General features: G+C 34.9%; 1 protein-coding gene across 4 annotated transcripts; it reads left to right on the plus strand.

The window, feature by feature from the left end:
• Nucleotides 1-5,876: 5,876 nt before the first annotated feature.
• Nucleotides 5,877-10,729, plus strand: LOC148999869 (ATP-dependent DNA helicase). Of its 4 annotated transcripts, none has more exons than XM_089140668.1 (7): nucleotides 5,877-6,074; nucleotides 6,175-6,318; nucleotides 6,551-6,835; nucleotides 6,934-7,107; nucleotides 7,196-7,302; nucleotides 8,806-9,092; nucleotides 9,749-10,729. In XM_089140668.1, the coding sequence occupies exons 2-7, from the start codon at nucleotides 6,178-6,180 to the stop codon at nucleotides 10,345-10,347; spliced, it is 1,593 nt and encodes a 530-aa protein (XP_088996794.1). In that variant the 5' UTR covers nucleotides 5,877-6,074; nucleotides 6,175-6,177; the 3' UTR covers nucleotides 10,348-10,729. The 4 variants fall into 4 exon arrangements, with proteins under 4 accessions (XP_088996794.1, XP_088996795.1, XP_088996792.1 ...); XM_089140669.1 differs by having other exon boundaries at nucleotides 5,877-6,015; XM_089140666.1 differs by having other exon boundaries at nucleotides 5,877-6,318.
• Nucleotides 10,730-21,927: the final 11,198 nt, after the last annotated feature.

The following is a 21,927-nucleotide window of genomic DNA, read 5'->3' on the forward strand; positions in this document are numbered from 1 at the left end:
AGTTAGAAATGGCAAGGACCTTTTATTGAAGAGGTCACAAATTTGACTTTTCCTATGGTATATATAATGGTCATCCAGTCATATCATTTAAAACACAATAATACTTTCTTGTTTGAGATATAATCTCCAAATAACATGGGTTGATCCAAGTGGTAAGCAGCTTGGTCCGCTTAAGTAAGTTCCGATATCGAAACATTGTGGATGCAAAAATCCCTGCTGGGAGACTCCTGCACCCACCACAGTCAGGTGTGCGACCGGGTCGACCACCAAATTAGTCAGGGCAAAGCCTTGAAAACCGGGGTTGACAAACCAAAAAACAAAAGAAAATAACAAAAATTTGTCGACTCCTTGAGTATAAAATAATTACTACCTTTCATTCACTAATAACTTTGGGGGATTGCATGACTTAGAAATAATTTTCAGTGATTCAAATATGTCAATTCTTGTTCTTTAGTTTTTTTTTTTTTTTTTTGGTAGAAGTAGGCAATCACGCGCGACCCAGCAGGCATCAAGAACAAAACCGAAACCCGACCAAAGAGGCCAAAGAGCCGCACGCAACGGACACCACCCGCGAGGAAGCCCCCAACACCCCACAAACCAAAGAAACAGGGCCGAGATCAAGAGTACCCATCCCACACAAGTTGAAGTCCACGAACAACCCGCGGCACGACCCGACACCGGACACCACGCGCCAAACCCCCCACAAAACAAACCTCCGGGCCAACCACCAACAAGGACGACCAATGGGCGGGATGCTAACCCCAATGGGCCTTCCCTTGTCTCTACACACCAGCCCGCCCCCCCCCGGGGCATCCACGTCCCAAAGGGACAAATCCACCGATCACACCCTAACGCTCTCTCTTTGAAGCCGAAAATCTTCTTTGTTCATTTTAGTTTATTATTACTTTTGAAAGAGGATAAATACTTTATTTTTTATTAGTTTGTATATTTGCAGAATATCTCATCTCTAGCATGCGACATGTGACACGCAAAAAATATATATATATATTAGAAGCATGAATCATGCATGACATAAATGAAGATAAGATTAAACCTCATGTGTTATGGGTAAACCACCCATTGCCGGTTTGTATCTGGTCGGTCAATGGTCTAAGATCGATGTGAAGTTGAACCGTGAATTACACTAAAAGCTAATCGTAGATGTCAATCAAAAAATAAACATCTGATGGTCTAGATGAGATCTTGACAGGAGATAAAATCTGTAAATAGGAAAGAGACGAAGGTAGAGGTATGTCATTTTCAAAAACCATTGAAACTAGTCTGCAATTTTTTTGCCTTTTGTTCTTTCAAATCTAGGGTTCTCTCAAGAACTCTAAATCTGTCAATTCAAACTCAACTGACTTGATTGCGGATCGCCTATCAATTCAAACAACTTCGTTTTTAACCCGACTCTTCAGATGATTCACAGTCAAGTAATGATTCAATCATTTCAGATCAAAACAATCCAACTTAGTGCGATCTACAATTTCGAGAGATTCGACACCACCAGCAGGCAATAGAGTAAATCCATAAATATAATCGTAAATAAGAAACTTTAAATAAATGTGAAACACAAAGACCTCCATAGTTAAATGACTACCTAATGACATAAATACCCTTTCTTCATTATAATAATCTTAATTTTAAAACTAAAAACAATAATAATAATAATAATAATAATAATAATAATAATAATAATAATAATAATAATAATAATAATAATAATAATAATAATAATAATAATAATTTAACTAAACATCAAATCCATCTCTACATCATATGATATCCTATGATATATAAGTTATTAATACTTTCAATCAGGATAGAGTGACCAAGATCATATTAAGGATCATTATCTTCCAAAGAACTTGGATGACCTAGAACAATTAAAAATTATCTTACAAAAATCAGTCTAGATAAATAATAAATATAAAATATTAAATTTAGGGTCTTGAGATTCTCACATCACAAGAGGCAAAGGCATCCCAAGAGAGAGTCTCCAACTATTACATCACTAGTCTTCATAGATGAAGGATTAAGAAAATAGTAATAAATTTTTTTAAAAAATTGATTCATATATAAAAAAATAAAAAAATAAATAAAAAAAATATTTGGCTTTTATTTTGAAATTACCTAGTTGGCCAAACCCATAAGAGGAAGTGCCCAAAAACAAGAAAAAGAAGTAGATTGAGCCATCAAATCCTAGACCAATGTTTATAAGACAAAAAAGCTAAAAGGTAGACCACACAAATAACAAAAATGTTGACTAAAACTTCAAAGCTAAGATAAAATACCTCAATGATTGAAGCAAGAAGTTCAATCAGATAAGCAATATAATTCTTCAAACGTGTCACAAGAGAGAGGGTTAGGAGAAAATAAAAGGACCAAAGAGATTTAGGAATTTTGCTTGGGTTTAGGTCGTGGGATTGAGTGTCTCACTCGAGATTTTGATTTTGACCGTTCATTTTCAATGATTGAGATCAAAATTTTGATCAAGATCTTGATCTAACGGCCCACAATGTCTCACTGATGGTTCAACACATTTATTGCCCTAAACCTGAACAAAATGAAGAGACCTAACTAGAAGAACTCAATAATTACCAGGGTAGCAGAATATTCTTACCAACCCTTTTGTGAAAAAGAATAACTCAATTTTCCATGGATGGGCTTTTTGTATTCTCAAGAATATCCTTTTAGATTCCAATTTTATTGGTTGTTAGTAGAGAATATAATTGCTTAAATTTCATGCAATAAGAAAGACCATCACAAGTTTTTTGGAACATGTAGCTTATATTGTATTAAGATTTCATGTACAAAATAAGCTTACATGCGATAAAATCTTCTTCCTCGAGCTTCCTCACAAACACAGTCTGTGAAGGTTCTCTGGAAGATAATTGAGATTCAGAGCAATTGATCTCCTGCTCGACTTGTTTACGATATTCGAGACTTAAGGTTAAGGTTTGAATCATGTAATTTTTCCTAGCTTATAAAACTAAGTTTGTTGTGAGCACGACATCTTGGCCACTTTTCACTCCGTGATTATAGTCTCTTTTGTGTTACTCTTTTTATGATTTTTCCACACCAATTTGACCAACAAATGAAAGACTTGTCAATGTACCAAACATGATATGATTAGATAAGCATTGAAACAAAAACCACACGTTTATGTTAATTGAATCATTTAATCAACTTGATCAAGTTGATGAGAGAGCCGTGTTGTGTTTTTTTTTCACAATCATTTGTCCATCTACCTCTAGACACATCGTTCCATTGGCTCACCAAAAATAAAAATCACTATCACCTCAATAAATTTTTCTTGCCTTAGACAATAACAATTTCCATCCCTAGAGATCAAATTAAAAAAAAAATGTTTGGACATGTATGGAGACAAAAAAATTTGTCAATAATTTTAAGGTTTCGTGTTAGTTTTTATTGGTGCCATTTGTATGGGGACCACATTCATTCATAGAGAATTCGTTTTTTGCGGTACACATAATACTCTTCGCCTCACAAAAGGTAAAAATTGGTGTTAATCATCGCAAGATTGCTTAGTTGATAATAATCGATACTTATTAATGAAGAAGTCATAGGTTCGAATTTCTCAGATGGTGTATGTAATATCTCTTCCCCTATATATTATAAAAGGATTGATCGCTTCATAGTGACCTGGTTTTGTGGTATCGTGGAAAGATTCATCGAGGGAGAAGACCAAGATAGCAGCCGTAGAGTGGTTTTGCAGTAGGGGGTTTCATTAGGGTTAGTTATCCCTATTGTGTATGTATAAAACTCCCATCGCATTGTCTTGACATACACACAATTGATCGCACAATAATTATGTATTTGACTCTACACTTGCAGAATTTATCTTGTAGTTTTAGTTCGTAGTTAATAAATTTAAGAAATGGCTTCATTCTACCATTTTATAGACTTTACAAGTTTATTAGTTTTCTTCAAAAAGACTAAGCAAAAATCCTTGGTATGCTAGGGCAAAGAGAGAACCTATATGATGCCTGATAGCGGATAAATATACCTAAGTCAGTCAAATTTTGGCACACCTACACATCCCAAAAATTTTTCTTCCTTTCTTTTTGGGTGGGGGGCTTTGGGGGAATTGTGGTTTGTCTTAACGGTTACATAGGAGAGCAAGGGCCATCTTTTATATACTGGTGAAGCCCTAAGAAGATTTAGGCTCTTGACTTCTTACCTTTTACTTTTTTTATATGACGTGTTGGTTTTTACTAATTGAGCTAACTCCATAGGATATACCAAAATATTTTATGTTTTAATGATGGTTTTTTTTTTTTGTAGTACGCAAGTTATTAATTAAGTGAGGTAATACCGTAATGGTAACTTTCTTTCTTTTCTTTTCTTTTTTCTTTTTCTTTTTTAAAACTTAGGTTTGTCTAAGCCAGTTTACAAACACCTTGACTATTTCTTAAGAGACAAGTTATGTATAGTATAAATATAAAAAAACTTCATCCCTAGTCTCGAGAGGATTCAAACTAGTAATGGTAATTTTTAGAACTGATATAGATAATTTTACCCTTGAAAATTATGCATTTTACCCTTGAAAATTATGCATTTTACTGCTTTTCCAATACTTCTCCACAGGTATAGTTAGGTGTCCAAATCAATCACCTTCAAGGCATGCAGTTTTGGCCATATCTAGCGCTCATATGTAATTCCTCAAGCCGTAGTTTTAACTCTACTCACCTTAGATATGCTTTAGCAAATTGATAGCAACCTTCTATGTAGAGACAATAAAGCCAATGTCAGTTACCTAAAAAAAAAAGGAAAGACTAAAATAGGCTACCAAAGTCTAAGTTCGAACCTCGGTCTGAAAAAAAAAATATATTAGATCCCTCATCCACACACTGATTGGATGCTTAACGTGTGTCCAATTTAAAAATAAGATACTCATTTTCATATCAAAATTTCAAAAATATAGAAATATTCTGTCTTTTTTTGTTGAAAAATGTGAAAAAAAAATTAAATTAAACACGGTAATACATATCATGAAAATTGAAAATTTTGATACAAGAGAATTTTTTATATATACGGGATATGATATTACATATACTATGAGTAACCGTCAAATTCACGACATCTTCACTAAGAGATTTTATTATTATTTTTTTTTATTATTTTTTTGAGGTTCATCGGACTTCAATTACATCATTAAAGGGAGCTTTATCATCCGCAAGAGTCGAATCCATGACCTCTCCACTGAAAAGTATAGATCTTATCACTCTACCAACTTTGCATTTATAAGAAATACTGATTTTACCAATCAAACAACCGTTGACCAATTGAAAATTTTTCCATGAATTTCAACTAAAGAAATGGAGAATCTCAACTCAAGAAAATCAAAACATTTCAAATGGAATGGTTATAATCCAACGGATATCAAGTGAAGTAAATACTTCTATTTATTACACGGCGATGTACCATATCAGTTCCCAAATCCCTAGAAGACCACATCCCAAGAATCCCGACCGGACTTTATCCACAACCAACTTGGCATCGACTAAAACTTTGAAAGCTGTCCACCAGGTGACAGCAAGACATGACAACAATATCCCCATTTTACGACACGTGTCCTTATTCAACCAATCATAACGACTTGCTGTTATAAAGCCCGCAGACAAGCAAGAACCACCCCGGAAGAAGGTTCATGAACTGGGCCCCACATGTTGTTTAGGCAACCCACGTGTCATTTAACACGTGCGTCAACACGCTTTCAAAGCGTAACGCCGACTTCAGTTTCACTGTAAATTTACACAATTAACCTGACGAGACCAGTTTGTTATTCTTATAAGGGGAGGAGATTATAGTAATTGAAGACAGTTATATAAATCAACATAGATCTGTACAGTCAAGTGTGACGGTAAAGTACACCTTGGCTTTCGTTGAAGACTCGTGTGAGAGAACCAGAATTTCTAGGGTTTTTAGAATCTTTGATTTGATCTTCAAAGGGGGAAAATCCAACCTAGAAGAATCAAATATTTTCTTCTGGTAAGAGAGAGATCGATTTTCGGTGCTGAGATTCGAGGGAGTAGTGTTTCGTTGATCATGTAATTGACGAGTTTTTGTATCGAAGGTTTCTTTTGATTTTGTCTTGCTTCTCTGTTTTGAGTTAGTTTTCTGGTGTTGGTTTGAATTATTATGGTTCAGTTGATGAATTCGGGTAGTCTGCGACCGGAGTCGGAGACATCATGTCGGAATAAATTTCCGGTGAAGTTGGAGGTGGAAGATAGTTTGGATGAAGAACACGGCCCTCTCAACAAACGATCCAAGCTCTCCCCTACTCATCAGCAGGTTTCAATTTCATTTGATTATTGCGTTGTTTCTACCACTAGTTTATTTTTATATAATCCCCTTTTCGGAAAAAAGAGAACTTGTGGTGGAGATGCGGTTCCTGTTCCATCTATTTCAGTGGAATAAATTTGGGGCTTTTGGGTCTTCTTGTTTTGGGTTTCAGTTTGTGATCGATTTTATTTGAGTGAGTTGATTTTTTTTTTTTTAAATATGTGATGTTTGGTTTCTGCAGCAGTGGAACTCTGGAAGTGGGGCGTATGCTGGGTTTCCGATCCCGCCTTCACAGTACAATCCACTTGATGAACCAAGTCCTTTGGGTCTGAGATTGAGGAAAAGCCCCTCGCTTTTGGATTTAATTCAAATAAAGCTTTCTCAGGGTAACAATGCGCAATCTGTAACTAATGGAAATCTTGAAGTAGGGAAGAAGAACAGTAAAGATGGTGGTGTTTCGGGAACCGTCGACAAGCTCAAGGCTTCCAATTTTCCTGCTTCGCTTCTTCGAATCGGAACCTGGGAGGTATCAACTATTTTTCAATATCTTTTGGGTGCTGAAAATGCGTTAAATTTTCTGATGTTGCTTATAGCTTGCGCTGAATTGAAATACTTGGGTGACAGACTATTTCAAGATATGAAGGCGATCTAGTTGCAAAGTGTTACTTTGCGAAGCATAAGCTAGTCTGGGAGGTTCTTCAAGGTGGCCTCAAGAGTAAGATAGAAATTCAGTGGTCAGATATAATGGCTATCAAAGCTAACTGCCCCGATACCGGACCTGGGACATTAGATCTTGTGGTAATTTCTTTGTCTTCATTTTTGAAACACTATTGTATCGGTGAGTTTGTCCTTCTGTCTGACTTAAGCTCATGCTTTTGTGATATAGCTGTCCCGACAGCCTCTTTTCTTCAAAGAGACCAATCCGCAGCCTAGGAAACACACTCTGTGGCAAGCAACTTCAGATTTTACTGGTGGACAGGCAAGCTTACATAGGTAATGAAAGGGGAATGCTTTACAATTTCCCTTTATGTCATCTCATTGTTATATTATTCATGGAAGAAGGGGGGAAAAAGGGGGGGGGGTGTATTGTTGGTTTAGAAGATTAGAAGTGGTGGTTTCATATTGTTGCATGGATCAATTTGCACTATCCCTACGACATGAATATGACAATATATTAATCGTTAAAGAATCTGTTTCTGTGAAGTCTGCAGTCATTTTAACTGTTCCCTATGGTAAACTTGTGTTTGTGGTATAGAGGTTTAATTGTAACTACCAGATGAAATATTGTTGCATTTCATTATTGAAAACTTAATCTGGTAATATGGTCATCATTTCAGTTGTTAGCAATTGATATGTTATGCTGCTCTTAAGTTTGAAATGGCATGTGCTGAATTGGTCTATTTGCTGAATTCAACCTGCATGCAATGCAACCTGGGTGATTGAAGGATGTTTCAAGTAGTAAACGCACATACACAATGAGAAACTTCTTTAGGTTTAGTGAGATGCAATTGGATGCAAAAACATTTAGAGAAGGAAAAGTCCGAAAGATCAAGGAGTTAATTATCTCTGTGCTAATTTATTTTGACCAGTACCCATGGTAGTGAGTTCTTAAAAGTAATTTTGTGGTTCACTGCTAAACTCATCTTTTTGCCATATTGGAAGTCAGAGAAGCATTTCACAGATGCCTGCAAAGGATAGTGATGTGACATAGTCTGAAGGATAAGCAATGAAAATTTTGGATTCAAGACTATGGGAGATGGGCAGGAACTCTGTGGACTGATCACTATACTAGGCTGTCTATCACTTCCTTTCCATCTTCTCTTCCATTTGTTGCATTAGCTAGAATCTTTTTTGGGGGCTATAAAACCAATTACTTATTTTCTGTGAATTTTTTTGTTCTAGAACCGCATGATATTCTTATTTATTTTATTTTTTTTCCAAATTAATAGCACTTTTTTTGATTTACACATATTTTTCTTCTTTACTTAGATGATCTTTTATCACCGGAATAAAGTCTGTTTTAACGTAGTACTAAAAATACTTTTGCTTCTGTGGGGAAGCCATTTATATTTATCAAAAACATCCAGATCTGGTCTCTACCTTTATCCAATCAACAAAAGGGCCCAAGGGGTGGTATTTTCACACTTTGATTGATTTTATCAATAGGAAGACAATTTTCTGAACCATGCTTAGGCTGGTTCTTCATCTCTACTTTACATTTTCCTCAGAAGTTATCCTAGGTCTTACTCTGTATTGAAATGGGGTGTACAGTGTACTGCTACTGTGCAAACTGCATCTTTGCATGGGATGGTTTCTGCAGTGCATGGAGGTGGGGCCCCATCTTGAGACTGTTAAGTTAGTCGTCATATATCTGAATGGTTTTAACTGTTTGGCATATGCCATATAACATTTGGTGGATATATATGTGCTAATAACGTCTCTCTTTCTCCCTCTCTTTTTCTCCCATGTATAGTAACGGGTTTTTTATGTCTGCAGACGACATTTTCTTCAGTGCCCACAAGGATTATTAAACAAGCATTTCGAAAAGCTTATGCAATGTGATCCTCGTCTGAACTTGCTGAGTCAACAGCCAGAAATAGTGTTAGATTCTCCATTCTTCGAAACCAGAAGTTCTGTATTTGAGGACCCAGATAAATCCAACAGCCAAGGATTTGATCCACTGAATAGTGAATATGTAGCCCCCTTTCCTGGGTTCCAGGATCAAGCTTCGCCAACTGCTAGCCAGTCATCTACGTCAAAAAGTGACCTTCTGGATCCTGTTGGTAGGGTTTCCCGCGCCAGATCATTTGTCTCTTGAAACACCTTCTCCTAGCTCAGGTATTTTTTGTGTGTGGTGCTGCTCTGGGTTGAAAATATTTTCCCCAAGCTTTTGAATGAAACCAATTTTCTAGTACAAACTGTCTTTCTCAAAATAAAAAAGTTTTGAAGGCTCGTATAAGCTGAAATTTTATAAAGGATATCTTTTTTATAATTTGTAAAATCCACCAACACTTTCAGGAGGAAAGTGCTCTAAAATCTTACTTGATGGAGCATGTAGAAGGTTCAAAGCTACTAGCTTTCATATGCGTCTCTGAACATGATTAAACATCTCATTTGTGACTGTTGCAAGTTGTATGGTTAAAGTCGCTTTCAAGTTTTGGTAGTTATCACAGATAAATAGATGGGTTTTGCTGTCTAACCGTTCATTACACTAACGCATTTAGGTTTTTCGATATGCTATAATGACTATAAATTGATACAGCAGCTTTTTATGGTTCCTTTCTTAGTGATGTTGATGAACTGCTCGATTTTGTTGGTTTTCTTTGTCAGTTGTCTTGTTTCACCTTTTATTCTCAGTAGTAGTATTCTCGTATTTTTCTTGACCGAGATCTATTCTTCTGTCAACTTTACCGAGCCTGATCTATATTCTTTGTACCAGTAATGGATAACCAGGCCATTGAGGAAACTGGAAGCAGTGAGGCTGGGGTATCAAAACTCCTCAACCAATGGGGGGATCAATTGAAAGTGCCTGGGCTCCGTCCTTCTATGTCTATGAGTGATTTTGTAAACCACATTGGACATTGTTTATCAGAGCAGATGGGCTCCGGGAATGATTTTTTATCTGGCCAAGGATTACAGGGCAAGGACAGGCTGGAGGAGATTGCCCAGTACTTGCTCAGCGACTCACAACATGCATCAGCCTCCGACGAGAAGTCCCTCATGTCAAGAGTCAATTCACTTTGTTGTCTGCTACAGAAGGATCCTGCGACGGCTCAAAATCTACAATTTAACAGTGAGAGTGGGCCTAATGTAGCCAATGAGAACAAGGATTGCTTCACCAGCTCTGCCTTTGACTCGAAGTTTGAGATCAAGGCCATGGCTGATCCTCCAGTGGTTAAAGATTTCCCCCATGAGGTGTCTGACCACAAGCAAGCAATGCCAAGGATAGACTCAGTTGGGGATTTGCTGCTTAATTTGCCGCGCATTGCATCTCTTCCTCAATTCTTGTTCAACATCTCTGAAGATGGCGACACTTAAGGTTGATATCCCCCAAACTTCTGCACTAAATGTAAAATTCCAAACTAGAAAATGTAATGAAAGATCTGTTTGATTATTCTACTTAGTTGATGGAGCATGTTCTGGTTCATTAAAGTTTGGGATTCGGAGATTTAATTTGATGATGGATCCTTCACAGGTAAGTCCCATATAAGTAACTGGGCATTAGGTTCTGCAGGGCAATGCTAGCTGTATATTGACATTTCCTTGTACCATAAATTATTGTTCTCTTTGTAATTTCTGTGAATGGTTTTTGAACCGTAGAAAAGATTTGGACGTTTTGTCAGTTTAAACTGGTTAAGGCTGGTATGATTCATTTTTATACCCTTTTGTAGAATGAACTATAAAGTGATAAATGATTGCTCTCTCTCTCTCTCTCTCTCTCTCTCTCTCTCTCTCTCTCTCTCTCTCTCATTCGCATCGTTTCTGCAATGATCAATGTGGTCTGAGTTAGATCTTTCCACCTTGGAGGTTTAAAGATGGGGAAACTATATAGACTTGTTCATTAGCATTTATTGCAGAATCAATGTGTAAATAATTATTCGACTGGGCAACCCAAAACATAGCACTAAGGGGTAATTTTAAGGTGTTGGTTTGGCCTTCTTACAGAGAACTTGGTTTTCCATCTTTATGCATAGTAACAAGCTCATGGATCCTTTGGGGGTAGTGCGGTTAAATAGGTGATCTACAAAATAGAATTAGATTGAAACCTATCAGTACGTCCATTTCGATCAAACATAAGTTGTAAAGAAGTTTTTATTTTACCTTCGAAGAAACAATAATTCATCCCAACATTTGGCGAAAATACATTCTACCATACAATAATAAAAACAAAAGATAAAATTAACAAAATGCAACGACAATAATTTACGTGGTTCAACACAACGGCTTTTGTCTATACGGTGATTATACAAAATCAGTTCACTAGTCAAGGGAAGATTACAATGGACACACCCCACTACACAACATGCGGATGAGCATCATTCAAAAGTTTCAATTTTCAGAAGAAAAAAAATCTCACTATCTTCGATTGACTTTGGTTGTTCATTTGGATACAATATTAAGGTTGCGAAAGATCTTACAACTATTCCGATAAAGAAGTCATTATCAATTGATGGATTATCAAGAAAATATGAAATAGAAAGGTTGGATTACATTGTACTATAATGAAGAGTAAATTGCACTGGCACCCCAAAATGGAGGCTTTAAAGTACTGACACCTCCACTTTATGTTTAAAAAGCACAAAGACTCCAAAATTGAGCTTTTATTGGTTATATTTGTTTAATTTATCACTGAAAATAGTTCAAATATTGTTTATTATTGGGATATTTTTAGAATTGAAATAAAATAAACACTGATTTAACTCTTTTCGGTGATAAATTGGACAAATATACCCAATAAAAATCTAATTTTGGCGTCTTTGTGTTTTTTAAACATAAAGTGGGGTGTCAGTGCTTTAAGGCATTCATTTTGGGGTGCCAGTGCAATTTGCCCTATTATAAAAGCACAAACTAAAGGGAGATGAGTACATTTTCTTCCTAAAAAAATCCTTACTCATTCACTTTTTGATGTCCAAAAATGTAATTTTATATTTTATATTTAATAAGTATGAGTTAAATTAATATTAATTACATCTCTTATTTTTAAAAATTATAATTATAATTTCAATTCATAATTAACTAAAATTTAATAATTAAACAATAGTAATAAATTCACTTTGTAAAGCCTTGAAAATATGACCCATTATCTCTTTAACTTTCTTTGATTTTTGTACTATTGGTCACTCAAGGCTACTCGAGTGGTAAGACCAACACATCTTAGTGAAGAAGCTGTGGGTTCAGCTCTTGCAAATGACATGTGTAACATGATGCCATACGCATGTAATATCCATCTCCCCTATATACAAAAAGCTCCCTTATACTAAAAAAAAAAAAAACCTTCTTACAAAAAGCTCGCTTGTACCCTTCCATCTCTTTTTCTCAAGAATCTCTCATCAATTTAGAAGAAAAAAAATCATGAAAATATTTATAAATGTATTTAGCTCTTCTACCTTTTTTTCCCCTCAAGACGAAGAATATCACATCATGCTTTCGCCACTGTCAAGCTAAAATCCTCCTCCACTAAGAACAATAAGATTCTATTTCTTTTGTGTGTTTTACTTGTATTTTCTTTTCGTTCATATTTATGCATCCATATCTCCAACACTTCACATCCACTATCATAGCCTGAAATTAGGTCTTTAGGTGTAAATGCTTCTAATATTTTATTTTTAAAATAAAAAAATTAATGTACAAAACTTATTAGTGCTTATTTTAATTTATTCTTGATAATATTCTCTTGGAATCACCTAAAAAATTAAACATATATTTCTACTTTGTTACTCATACATTTGCACGTGAAATTTTACTAATAAAAACAAATACATCAAACCAAACTTTTGTGTAGAATTTACTATCAATCAAATACTCCACTATCTATAAATCTAATAAAAAGGACAACCTTGAGGCCAAAGGCTTCCACACAAACAGAGTCCAGGTTAAATCAGGATAAACCGTTATCCAACATATCAATTACGAACATGTTGACTAATATATGGACGGGGTGACAAATTATTGTATTAAGTCAAATCAATCAAAAACTTCACTATCTATAAATCTAAAAAAAAAGGTGAACTCAGTGCAAAAGGCTTCTGCACAAATAGAGTTAGGATTACATCAGGTTTATCCTTATCCAACATATCAATCACAAACATGTTGACTAATATATGGACGAGGTATTATACCTCATATATGATACTTCCTATTGTACCCCCTATTGGTGTCATTCGAAATTTGTCTTACATGAGCGCACAGTCTATATCTCTTTTTTTTTAGACATTTTGAAAAACAAAGTTAGAATGTTACATTTTTATATTTCGTTGTCCTATGTATATTTTATCTCTATCTCTTTGCTACTTCGCCGATTTAATTTTTACTGAAATTAAATATTAAAGCATAAAATTTTTTAATCTCTACGTTTATGAAAAGTCAAGCACATCCATATCTGCATTTGGTAAAATACTTGTGTTGATATAAAGACATTGTTTCACCTATTAAACTACAACGAAATTTGCCCCCACTTCTTGTAATCTTTTGTGAATTTCTTTGTCTAAAAGAGAAAAAACTATTAATAAACCGACCAGTGCGACCACATAGTGTACATTATTAGGATTTGTGTTTAAAAATAACAAGAGGAAGAGCCAAGAAAAAAAAGTTGCACAAAAAACAAGGTAGGACACAAAAAACAAGGTAGAAAAGACGAGAGAACCAAAAAATAAAACTTGCACAGAAACACCAGTAAAGTTGCCCAAGAAACAAGATGAAAATTACGAATGATCTAACCTGCTCTGGATACCATATTAGGATTCTAACTTTGTGTTTAAAAATGAGAGAATACAGGTACTTATAATGAGAAATACAATGATTTACCTAAAGTACCCTATAGTGATTATCCTAGTCACTAATATACATGATAAGGAGAAGGCACTATATGTTGAAGGTAAATAAAGGAATCCTAAAATAGATTATCAAATTTTAAACAGATTTCCTAAAATATATGTTTTGAATTTTGGGCTTCAAAATGTTAGTCTAAATCAAGACAAAAATTTGTATATAAATGGTGTATGCACTAATGTGATATAGTTAGATCTTGACGATAAGGGTTTTGAAAATATGGATTTAATTTCTTGGAACAATCTCTCTAAATCGGGCTTTCACATTCACGATTATTGTTGATTATTGTGGTTGTGCAAATGTTAATTGCAAGATATTGATCATGTAAATCTAACTCCATTATTATTGTGATCATTCACTCTCAGTCATCTAAATAGTTTCGAACACATATATGTCAACCAGTGTAATTGTTAGTAATCAAAATCCAAGTGCATCACACACCATGAAAAATCCCAATTGCTAAAACCATCATCCAATAGCCAAATTCCTGGGGAAATTGGACCCACACCCGAGTTCCATAGCTTTGGGTCCGCTATTCCGATCATGATTTTCCCATCCCCATAGGTAAGGGAAAGGTCCTTCCCTTTTGGGCCGGTTGAATTTCCAAAACTCACCAATTAATGGTCCCAGCAATTAACTTTCAGCTGCCGTGCAAACTTAAAAAACCAATGTATCAAGAATCGACCCTGGTCATTATGATAATAATAAATATGCATGTTTGAATAATTGTCTTCATTTGATTTTTGAGGAGTGAGATAAATCTAGAGAGAGACTCACATGGTCACACCTTTAATTTTTCTTTTAGACTTGAACAGTCATGAAAATTAATTCTTCTTCTTTTTTTTGAAAAGGTCATGAAAATTAATTCAGATGATAATTAATTTGTCTTCTCTTAATTTGTCTTCAGGAAAAGAATGTACCATCATACCGTTCAATCACTATACACGAAGGCGTGTGAAAGGTATACTAGGTGTTCATTGTTGAGGCTGAGCCTTATGTCCTCGAACCTTTGTTTTTCTCATTTTTCTCAAGTGCATTCTCACAATGGCTCTGTCATGACCCCAATTTTCACAGGCTTAGTGGGGCCCACATTACGAACATTCAACCAAGGCACATGACAGTTTCTTTCTTTAATCATTTTCTCCTCTCTCTCCTCTTCTCTCTCCGTTTACACGCATATACCACCTCCTCCTCTTTCTCCTATTCACCTTTTTCACACCTCACACTTCTCTCTCTCTTTCCATTATTAAGGTGATACATATCTCCTTTAATACACAGGTCAGGTGGAAGGAGAGGGAGATGTCACATCCTCCTTCTCTCTTTTACATCAACTTATCATGTTTTATATTATATTATATTACGGAGCCACATAGGGGACAGGTTTTTTTTTTAATTTGATTAGTTCTCTATAGACCTGTAAACGGAACGGATTCGGCTCGGATACATTAGTATCTGAATCCGAATCCAATTAGCAAAACCGCTATCCGAGAATCGGTCAAAAATTTAGAGAAGGCATCCGAATTCGAATCCGGAACTTTATCGGATATTCGATAATAATCCAATCCAATAAACTATTCGATATTGATTGGTGATTGTCATTTTTCTTTTTTAATTTCCAATTTCCGATTATTTGATTACTGACTACCGATTTCCGAATCCGATTATTAACCCATTTTCTAGAGAAAAGTATTAGGTATCTAATACTTTACTCTAACCGGATAATTTTCAATTCTCCGATTATTCGATTACCGATTACCGGTTTCCGAATCCGATTACCATCCCTTTTTGGAGGAAAAAAATGTTGAATACTTTAATCTATCCGAATGCATTTTTATCTGGATATTATCCAATCCGATAAGCAATTATCTGAATCCGAATCCGGTTGCTTATTGGACGGATACGGATATTTTTCAGTAAGATAAATTTATGATACGAACACACTTAAACGAATACGAATGCAAATTCGGAGGCAAATTTCGGTTATCCATTTACAAGTCAAGTCTAGTTCTCTATTGTTTTTCTTTAGTTTTCTCACTCCACATGTGAAATAACACTATTTGCCCCTCCCCCTAATATTAAAAATAAAATTTTAAGATAAAGATGAAGGGTATAGATGTCATTCTTAATCATTATCTAACGATTACCATTAAACCCCTACTTTTAAGGAACAAAAAGTTAAATTTTAATTAAAAACTAACTCACTATCCATCAATTTCTCCCTATTTATTCTCTCATATTTCTATTCTTATCTATTCTGTCTTGAGTCTCATTTTTCATCCTTATTCTATTCTTTTCTCACACCTCTCACAAACAGTTAAGCACTTAAGGAAAAATTGGAAAAAATAGCAGACGTTGGAGTTTTCCTAAATCATTTCCACAATTATCAGATATTCACTCTTTCTTTCTCAATTTTTTTCCCTCTCTCTCTCTCTCAATTTTTCTAGTATTTTTCTAGAAAACCTTAGAAAATCACAAATACATGAACCAATTGATTTTTTTTTTCTCAATTTAATTATTGAATTAATTGTTTTTTCTAACATAATATTAAAGTAATTATTTAAGTAATATGTATTCTCACTTTTTTTTTTGTAAGTTATAGGTATTCTCTCTTCTTTTGAATTTTTTTTTTAAATTTAATTATTGAAATAATTGAATTAATTGTTTATCTAACATTGTGTATTTATATAGTTGTATTGAACTAATTATTGAAGTAATTGTTTTATTTAAAAAATAATTATTGAATTAAGTAAATAAAATATGATACAATATCTACAATTGAATCCTACATGAGCCCACACAATATGTGCGGTGGCTTAATGCTCGCCCAATGGGAAGGTGATCCGAACTTATTAGTCGCCCCCCCCCCTCAATGTTTAATCATGGCTATGCTACTTTCTCAGTATTTGGCTGCTAAAAGCTAAAAATGTAGCCCCTACAATCCTCAAGAAGCCTACATCAACTTCTTTTACAAGAAGCAGGACAAACTGAATAACTTGCAAATTTTAATATAAAGAGTCAAGAAAGAATTAGATTGAAACCCACCAGTACTTAACCCAAGAGGTCTAACAACCCAAATGTGTTTAGTCCATTTACAATCAAACATGAGAAGTAAAGAAATTTCAATTTTATCTTCGAAGAAATAATAATTTATCTCAATATGTGACAGAAATACGTCATGCACTGATCAGTACATACGAAACTAATATAATAATAAAGATAGAATATGAAATTAGCAAAAATGCAATGACACAATAATTTACGTAGTTTAGCACAACGGCCTATGTTTACATGGCAATCACATGGAACTAATTCACTAGTCAGGAAAAATAACAATGAACACACCTCACTCCCACTGTATGTGGAAGACCATCATTCAAAAGTTTTAATTTATAACAAAAGAAATCTCACCATCTTTGAATGATTTTGGTTGTTGATTTAGGAAAAACACCAAGGTTGCTAAGGATCCTATAACTAATCTGACAGAAAAGTCACCAGCAGATGTCAGGTTATTAAGAAAATATGAAATAGATAGGTTGGATTACATAAAAAATGAATCAAACCAAACTATTGTGGCGAATCTATTGATCGACCAAAAACTCCACTATCTATAAATCAAATAAAAAATGGGTAACCCTGGTGCCAAAGGCTTCCACACAAATAAAGTATGATTATATTAGGATAAAACCTTTATCAACATATCAATCATAAACGTGTTGACTGAAATACGGATGGAGTAAAAAACTCTAGGATTCCTCACATCACCACCCTCATTACATTCTCTACACTTTTCATCCTTCCATATCTACCAAGATTCTCCAATCACCACCCTCATCACATTATCTTCCTACCTCATCTTTTCATGTCTATTGAGATCCTCTAATCGGCACCCTCATCAAATCATTAGCCTCCCAATTCACCTTTCCTATCTAGTATTATTTTGTAAATTATGTTGATTATACATTCTTAACTAGCAGGTGTTATACATTCTTAACTAGCAGGTGTCGATTAGGAAATATCATGTATAAATAACACTCTTATTGTAAAATGAATAAAATCACGCACACAAGTCATTTTGATTATTTTGCGATTAACACAAAACTATTGTGTTGAATCTAGGGATGTCTACAGGCCGGGTTGGGCCGGGCCGCGCATGAACCCTAGCCCAACCCTAACCCGACCCTGACAAGACCCAGCCCAACCCAACCTACCCTAATTAACCCTGGTAGGGTCGGGTAAGGTTGAGTTGGCCTTGACTAACCTAGCCCGTTAAATAAAGAAAAGAAACATTTTGTTAGGTCGGAGAATCAAACCCAAAATCTTCAAATTGATAAACTCTCGCTTTACCGTATAACCAACGTTACACTTACAACAAATAAATTGTGCTTCCAATAAATATATTTTCACGTATAATTTTAATAATTAAACTTATATAGGGTCAGGTTAGGCTAGGCCGGGCTAAAACCCAAGCCCAACAACCCTAGCAGGGTCAAGTATTTTGTAACCTTAAGCCGCCTTTTGGGTTGAATCAGGCCAAGCTCAAGACGAGTTAGGGCTAGGTTAAGTGGGCTTTATTGACACTCCTAGTTGAATCAACTAATCAACCAAAATTTTCACTATCTATAAATTCAATAAAAACGATAAACCCGATGCCAAAGGCTTCCACAAAAATAGAGTTTGGGTTAATTAGGATAAACCCTTATCCACTATATTAATTACAAACATGTTGGCTCATATATAGACGATGTGTTAACATAGGACAACATTTTGCCAAAATTTGGGCCAGTGGTAGGCAAAATGAGAGCATATAAAAATCACCAAAAATTCGGCGATACCTTGGGATTTATCATCAAAATTGACGATATATTTGCATATTCTCGCTAAATATCATGTACTTTTAAAATTTTTAAATACAGTTCATGATTTCATATGTCAGTATGTCACTATCAATGTCATTTTTAATTTTTAAATTTAATTATTAATACTTTTTGAAAACGCAACCTACTTTAGCTAAGCTATTGTAAGGGAGACACCTTACGTGAACTCTTCTCCTACCTTTGCTCTCGTGAAAAACATCTCTCCAAGTGATGGTGCTCTCTTTTTGTACTAAGTATTCCCTTTGAATTAATAAAGCAAGTTTCATTAATGGTAAGTGCCTTATTTCTTTCTTCTTAAGTTCTTTTAATCTTTTCGGAACCCGAAAGGGAACCCAAGCAAGGTAAGGATGTGGGATTAGATAGTCTATTTTTATTTTTTTTTATCTTAATTTCATAGAGGAAGAATTTGAGATGGCATGCCTACAGTCATGCCTCCACCATCTCTTAGGCCCATCTATACCTTTTTGCATTGCATGCATGTAGATTAGCATTTGTACATTCCTTAATCTCCCCTTAATTACCTTCTTGTAAAAATTCACGCACACCATCAGTCGCGCAAAAAACTGGCCATATGGGTGTGGTTTCACTATCCCATGTGACTCCACGCACACCTCCCCCAATATATAAGCACCAAACCAAGCAAAACTAAAAGGAGAGTATCAACCAAATTCGCTGGTTCGCTATGGGGGGAACGAATTTCCCCGAAAGTTTGCACCCTGGGTGTTAACCCTTATGTATAATGTTTCCTGTTGTACCCCCATTAGTGCAATCGAAAAACTCATCTTATTTGAGGCAATGTATCTATATCCCCTTTTTCATATTTTAATGTAATCTTTTTCCAACTTTTTGGAAAACAAAGTGTGCATGTTATATTTTTTTATTTTGTTGTCCTATATATATTTCTCTCTCTTTTCTACTTAGCCACTTCAATTTCCTTTGAAACTAAATATCAGAACATGGGACTTTTAAATTTTTATGTGTACAGATTTTAGGCACATCCTGATCTGCATTTGGTAAAATACTTGTGCTAATATGAAGAAATCTTTTTACCCATTAAAATAGAAAGAAAATCACCCCCACTTTCCTATAATCTTTTGTGAAATTCTTTGTCTGAAAGAAAAAACTATTGATACACCAACCACGTAATGTACTTGAGAAGAAGAAGGCAATATTTGTTGGAAGGTGAAGATAGGATACAATTGTAAGTGTTAGTGACAACATGTTGATTACCAAAATTATAAACATTTTTCAAAATTTATGTTTTGAATTTTGGGCTTCTAAATATTAGTCTAAATCAGAAGAAAATTGTACGTATACAAGTGGTATACCGTATGCTTGTATCTCATATGTGTATCTCTTTTTTCTCTTTGAAATGACTCCTTCACACTTTCAAAATGGAGAGGAGTCCTCCTTCCTCAATCTTTTGTGAATTTTTCTAAAACTATTAATACATCTACCACATTATGTATACAAGAAGGAGAAGAAACTACTCATTGAAGCCGATGGTGGGACTTTCTTGTTGGTGAAACAAAAATCCCTTAGAAGGCAAAGCAGACTATTACTCAAGAGGATAGTTGTCACCTGAATAACTCACCTACATTGAATGTCTAAGAAATCTTTACATATGTTAAGAGATGCCACCAAACTTAATATCATATTCCTAGCTACAAAGAGCAAAATGGGGACTAATTCAATGGACCAAGTTAGTCCTCTTGGCCTAGAAACTAAATTAAGAAGGTCACAATTAGTCCATATTTCTTAATATGAAAACCAGAGTGAAAACCAAACTTCTAGCCATTCAGTAGACTATTAAGAACTGCTTCCAAAATTGTCTTAAACCTTCCATTCTTGCTTGTGAGAGAAGCAACAACCTTTCTTTCTAGCAGCTCTTATCCACTTCCATCCATGTTCTTGTTCTACTTTGTAATCTACAAAGTCGTAATTCCCTTCTTAGCAAAATCCCATATAGGATTAGGGGTGTTTAACAGGTTGGTATGGGTTAGAATTTTCATAATTGTCTCAAAGTTTTCCCAATGCAATTGGCCATCAAAAGCCATTATGAATAACCCTCCAAGAGGAATACTTTATATCTTGGATGCCGTTCGAGACATTTAAAAAGTTTCCAAAATCTAGCTACATTAGATACCAACGAAGGATTAACACACGAAATATAAGAAGCTAGTAATTTTGTTGAGAATTTACCGCATCTGACAAAGGGGTTGGACCATTTTTCTTCTGAGTTGTTGGGATTAATTTTGATAATTTCCAAAATGAAGTGAGAATGAAGAAGAGATTGAATTTTAGATAAATCCCAAGCCCCATTTGTAATAAAATTCTCAACTTCAATATTTAAGTCCCCTTGAATCAAAGAGTGAGGAATAGCGTGACATGGGATGGACAAAATCCAAGGATCATGCCAAAAAAATGTGGAATCTCCCTTAACCCCAATTTTGAGAGAACTCTCCTTGAGGAGAGGAAGAATCATAGTGATACCATCTCAGATTCTAGAACCCTTTTATTAACAAACTTGAGGGTTGAATGGAGAGGAGAGGTATTTGCCTTTGATAATTTGGGACCAAACAGAAGAAGAGTCTAAAACTAATCTCCAAAGAAGTTTATGGAGCAAAGCACGATTATTAGTAAGAGCCTTGAGAACCCCAGCACCACCCAGCCAAATTGGCAAGAAAAAAGAGTCTTTCTTGATCAGGGATGGTTTTTTATCTGAACAAGAACCACCATTCCAAAAATTACGAGCAACTGAGTCCAACTTGGAGCAAACATAAATAAGAAGATCGAATTTTCAACTCATTTGGAAGGTGATGGTAGGACTCCATTCTAAGTCTTGGTGATACCAAGTTCTTGACTCACCAAGCTCATAAACTTTTCTGAAACATATGTTTTGGATTTGGGACTTGAAAATGTTAATATAAATCAAGGAAAAATTGTGTATGAAAATGGTACGTTTTATGTCTAATTTTAAGTCTCTCTCTCTTTTCTCTATTAAATGACCCCCTCATACTTTAACAGGGAGAGGAGAATGATAGACTACAAAAGACGCTTAGCATATCCATCCCTTTCTACTAAATTAAATATAAAACTCACCTTCTGGAAAAAGAAAAAGCTTCAGCAAATAACCCCCCTATTCTCTTTGGGCAAAGTTTTATTAAGTTATTTACTTTCCTAACTCATCAATTTT

This window comes from Hakea prostrata, chromosome 11 (genome assembly GCF_041222555.1).
Source record: "Hakea prostrata isolate BN-2017 chromosome 11, UWA_Hpros_2, whole genome shotgun sequence".
NCBI classification, from domain to species: Eukaryota; Viridiplantae; Streptophyta; class Magnoliopsida; order Proteales; family Proteaceae; genus Hakea; species Hakea prostrata.